The sequence below is a fragment of the Tachysurus fulvidraco genome, chromosome 1 (assembly GCF_022655615.1).
Source record: "Tachysurus fulvidraco isolate hzauxx_2018 chromosome 1, HZAU_PFXX_2.0, whole genome shotgun sequence".
NCBI lineage: Eukaryota > Metazoa > Chordata > Actinopteri > Siluriformes > Bagridae > Tachysurus > Tachysurus fulvidraco.
In genome coordinates this window covers 39,069,870-39,075,041 of record NC_062518.1, presented here as the reverse complement: position 1 = coordinate 39,075,041, position 5,172 = coordinate 39,069,870, and the positions used below count along the sequence as shown (strand labels likewise).

The window sequence follows — 5,172 nt, the reverse complement described above, 5'->3', positions numbered from 1 at the left end:
CTTTCTTTCTTTCTTTCTTTCTTTCTTTCTTTCTTCCTCCCTCCCTCCCTCCCTCTCTAACTCCCTATCTTTCTTTCTTTCTTTCTTTCTTTCTTTCTTTCTTTCTTTCTTTCTTTCTTTCTTTCTGTCTCTCTGTCTGTCTGTCTGCCTGTCTGTCTGTCTGTCTGTCTGTCTGTCTGTCTGTCTGTCTGTGTTAAAAAAGACAAAACAAAACACAATAATTCATATTTAAACCGGTAACTATTTCAGACTAGCAGCTATAAACATTTGTTCACTAAGAAACAGCAAAACCTCCTTTATCCTGAAAAATTGTACCAAGTACAGGCTTTTAGAAATGTTATATATCCTTAAAGAATAATGTATCACATTAAGGAATTTACAGCTTCTTTGTTAAAAAACAGATTTAATGGGTTTCTTATGAAAGATTATGTGCATCATCCAAAATACAAGTCCAAGTGCTGTATAACATTATTATTATTATTATTATTATTATTATTATTATTATTATTAGGAGAAGCAGAAACAGGCTCAGCACCAAAATGGGCGTGTTCTCTGTACCACCCACGTGATCACGACGGACGAATCAGAGCGCAGGACGCCACCAGAGTCTTGAATAAAACATAAGGCTCCATATTGTACTGTAGGTTTGCAGACGAAACAACCGGAGCATCTTTTATATACAGAGAATTAACGCGTTAATTCCGTGCGTTTGGTTGGTATCGCTGTTCTCTTCCAATTAAAAGAGATATATAAAAGTGTAGAGTTTATAATTAAGTAGCGTTCGTGGTTTACAAAGTGCATTGTGTTGTCTTTAATGTCTTTAACGCTGTATGTGTTATTTATACACTTAAAGGCTCGTGTTATAGTTCAGTGGCATCAACCTAACATCTGGTCCTGATCACATGGACACTGACATTCAGTTAGAGGATTAATAAGTGCATGGTTTTGTGTTCCCAGGTTAAGACACAGTGCTCTTTTATAGGCTGTTGGTGAGAGACAGGATGAGGTCGAGGTGTTTGTTGGCTCCAGTGATGCTGATGCTGATGCTGATGCTGCCTGTGGTTCAGCTGATGAACGCAGAGCCAGACTCCGGCACTGTTATTCCCTCTGAGAGTAAGATATCCATGAAGAAAATGTCTTTTTCTCGCTGAATCTACAGCCTTTATGCATGTAGTCACGATAAGAGAAGATTAAAAAAAAATTCTCCCATCATCATATAACATAACACGGAGATGAAAAATGCACCTAATGTTTGCTATCTTGTATATCACTTAAAATCATTCAAAACCATCTTTCCATCTTTCCACAGTTTCTTGTGACGGTGTTTTGTGTTTACTTTGAAATGACTTTTTCATCCATTTATGTAGCTTTAAGTCATTTTGAATCCCACTATATCCACATTTCCAGCCTAAATATACTTATACCACAGTGTAGTTGAATGCTCAAATCTGATTGGTCAGCAGGTGCGTATTCTTTGTATAACAGTAAATGAAAGGTACTGTATATCTCTCATTCTAACGCTTGTTTGTATCTATAGTAACAGCTCATGCACAAAGACTTGTATGGCTTCATGTCATCCTATGTGACACCCACCAGTGTGCGATGTTTTTATATAACTATGTGGTATTTCATGATATCGCTTACATTATAGATAGTTTTAAAGGTAGCACCCCAGCAACAAGAAAACAGTTTAGTACAATTATTATCAAACCCAGTCTGATTTTTGGTAAATTGCTTCTTGTAATTAACACAATTCTTCAATGGAATTTATGCTTTATTTTGTAATAAATTGACTCCTGTTTTAGTTAGTTAGTTAGTTAGATAGTTAGTTAGTTAGTTAGTTAGTTAGTTAGTTAGTTAGTTAGTTTCATAAACATAATGGTCTGGTTTCACTTTGGTTAATGGTTTTCTACATTACTCGCTATGCTGTTCAAAGCTGTTCTGAGTTGATTCCCAGGACCACCAAGCTGCACTGCTGGGCCTTTGAGCAAAGCCTTTAACCCTCAACTGCTCAATGGTATAAATGAATGCCGCTCTGACAAGGGCATCTGCCAAATGCAGAATAAATAAATGTAATGTGGCATCTGAGTTACAGACTGTACTACTGTCAGAGCTGCTGTTATAAAAAAAGAAATCAGAGCAATCACATTTTGGAATTCGGTACAGAAATGTAATCCTCAAATTGAATTGAATATTGAACTCAGTTTTAATCTTGATTGGACATGTCATGTGTTACGTTTCATGTAGGGTGTTTATTTTATTCATTTTATGTACAGAAAGAATAGGGAGCCATTTTAGGTAGAATCAGTGACTCATTTGGATATTGCTTCAATGACCCATAAAGTGTGATCTACTTGTAAAAAGAAAATGTTCTTTTTCTACACACCCATGGGGGAAATATTAGAACAGTCAAACTGGGCTGAGTTAATGAGCCTTTGCTCTTGTGTCAGGTCGGCCATGTGTGGACTGCCATGCGTTTGAATTCATGCAGCGAGCACTACAGGATCTGAAGAAGACGGCCTTCAACCTCGACTCACGAGTAAGTCAGCCATATTTGAAGTTTTCTTCATGGTTTTTTTTAAGTTACACTTAAAAGAACATTAAAAATGTGTTAAATATATTGTATAAAGTGTATGAATGCTTGTTTCGGGATAAGATAATTGCCCTTTAACATTTCATTGAGGGTGATGATGAAAACCAGGCTTCATACCAGTCATGTACAGTATCAAATATCTTGAGTCATGATGAGTTCAAATGACTCTGGAACCCGCAAGTTTTAATATTTAACTAAACTGTATATGAAAATCCAAACTCCTTATGTAATAGCCTAACTAATGTCAAGACATATATCAGTAAAACAGTCCCTCCAGACTATATATATACATACACATATAGAAAAGAATTAATTTATTTGTAATTAAATAATAATTTACTTCCCTGGGACTTGTTGTTTTGCATGTCTGCATTTTAATATTTTTGCTTGTTCTTCTTGGAAAACTCACTTAGCAGGAAAGTTCTGTCTGACTGTATAGTGACTGTTGGTGAACAGCAATTTTCAAGTCTTACCACAGAGTCCTAATCTGCTTGAGGTCTGGGCTTTGACTGAGATGATGTAACTAATTCAGGTTGTCAGATTTGAAGCAGTGTAACGTTAACTTTACATTCATTTTCCTTACAGAAAGTGAATCTCCGCTACAGCTTCTAGTATCTTGTATAGACTGGAAGAGATTTTCTTGTAGGAATGCATATTTTTGGGGTTTATTCATCTTGACCTAGTAAACTTGACCAGTTTCCTATTCCCTTATAATAAAAAGCATGCCCACAACACAATCCTACCACCATGCTGTCTCAAATCTCTATTGGGTCAGTAGTCTTAGGGTTAGGAGCATTGTTGAGTTGTAGACAACCCAATATCCAAAAACCTTCAGTTTTGGTTTCAACAGAACAGATTTTTTTTTTCCAACCACCTTTAGAAAACTCCACAGCGGATTTCATACGACACTTTTTCATTTGTTAATAATTCTTCTAATAACTCTTCTAAGAAGCCTAGCTTCTTCTAACTGGGTTGTGCTTTTCCTCAACAGATATACCTCAGTCCTAGTGGGTGCTTCACTAAAACCTCCCTTGTATTATCAATAAGAAGCATGCATTTCTTTATAACCACTTCTTCACTTGGTGCACATTTGCTTCTCCTTGTTTGTACATTTTTGGTTTGGTCTGGGAAAAAACATTATTCCAGTACATCGAATATAACAGTATACTGTAAATCTCAAGGATGCATTTAAAAGATGAACAATAGATTGAACATATCAACCGAACATATGGAGGGAATTTAGTCCGGTTGATGACGTACCTCCTTTCAAAGCTTTGAGTCTTTTTGAAATAGGATGTGTAGTGATCATTATTTATTAGCAAAAAGAGAGTGAAAATGATTTTACGAGCACATTTGCTAACCTGTTCTCTGTGTGTGCTTTGTTTAACAGACTGAGAATCTGGTGCTGAGAGCTGAGAGAAGGGCTCTGTGTGACTGCCTGCCCATCAGCACCTTAAACTGAACCCTGAGCCTCGGAGCACCTTTCCAGCACCACTGGAGAGCTTCCAGACCATCACACCATCTTATTATGTACTTATTCATATAAAAACTTGAACACTAGCTAAATATTCTGTTTTGACCTGTTTTACATACTGCTTACAAAACACAAGACTGACATGTTAAAGTTACAGAGCTGTATGAGCCACTATTATTTTCCCAATCACTATATCAGAACTTTCTCATACATCATTTACTGTATGTTTCTATAATAACTGTGGTGGTTATATATGTAATGCTGAAGCTATATTACAGTTCACAGTGAAATGTGCGTAATATCACTGCCCCTTAATGTCACACCTTTAAGGCTTTTAGTGTTACATTCTCCATATATTCCAATAGATATGACTGATAAGGGTTAGACATGCAGCAGATAGGTGTATTTCATTTTTAAGTAGAGCTCTGTAGAGAAAAAAAATGTAGAGAGAATTTTATAATAGGAAGGTATACAGTGTGTAGGATGGGTAGTGTTCTGAGTATCTGTATGTATTGATAAGAGAAGGCATGATGAACGTAGTACACTTTAATGTAGCTGTTTTAAATCATCATCATGCCAATCAAATCTCTGATTGTCATATTGATGTGTAGGTGGGTTTAATAAATTATACTGATCCGTGAGCTGTGAGAGTCAATAAACTTTGGCTCACTGAATGTAGCTGCAACGGATAGCAATTTAGAATATCATCATTAATTGTAATGTCCTGATACTAATTTATGTCATTTGTAAACTGTTTAATGTATTCAGAACATAATTAAATTAAACAGAACAAATGAAAATTAAAGACCACTGAACATAAACACGAGAGATGTCTTTTCATTGTGTTATTTGTCCATGTATGAGGAATGTTGACTAGTGAAAATTACAGTATGACATATGACAGCGTGTTTCTCTTTTCTTCTCTTCAACGTCAAAGTGAATTTTATTGTCATTCAGCCAAGCAACAGGGTATGCATAGGAGAATGAAACTGCCTTTATCCAAAGCTTCTATGTGCAGCTGAAAACATAAAACCTCCAACAGCCACGAAAGATAACAAGCAGACAACATAATAGACAGTACAATAGACTACACAACAATTTCAAT

At 35.9% G+C, this 5,172-nt stretch overlaps 1 protein-coding gene across 4 annotated transcripts; it reads left to right on the top strand.

Annotated features, from left to right (window-relative positions):
- Window positions 1–581: 581 nt before the first annotated feature.
- c1h4orf48 (chromosome 1 C4orf48 homolog) lies at window positions 582–4,893 on the top strand. Of its 4 annotated transcripts, none has more exons than XM_027178280.2 (4): window positions 582–712; window positions 983–1,113; window positions 2,451–2,539; window positions 3,984–4,893. In XM_027178280.2, exons 2-4 carry the CDS (start codon window positions 1,002–1,004, stop codon window positions 4,053–4,055), a joined length of 273 nt encoding a protein of 90 aa, XP_027034081.2. In that variant the 5' UTR covers window positions 582–712; window positions 983–1,001; the 3' UTR covers window positions 4,056–4,893. The 4 variants fall into 4 exon arrangements, with proteins under 4 accessions (XP_027034081.2, XP_027034080.2, XP_027034079.2 ...); XM_027178279.2 differs by having other exon boundaries at window positions 591–703; window positions 958–1,113; XM_027178278.2 differs by having other exon boundaries at window positions 594–712; window positions 958–1,113.
- Window positions 4,894–5,172: the final 279 nt, after the last annotated feature.

Excerpts from the sequence above, each read along its gene's own strand:
- c1h4orf48 (XM_027178280.2), top strand. The coding sequence starts at position 1,002 with ATGAGGTCGAGGTGTTTGTTGGCTCCAGTGATGCTGATGCTGATGCTG. Across the intron at positions 1,114-2,450 it reads CACTGTTATTCCCTCTGAGA|GTCGGCCATGTGTGGACTGC; the intron begins GTAAGATATCCA and ends CTCTTGTGTCAG. Across the intron at positions 2,540-3,983 it reads CCTTCAACCTCGACTCACGA|ACTGAGAATCTGGTGCTGAG; the intron begins GTAAGTCAGCCA and ends TTTGTTTAACAG.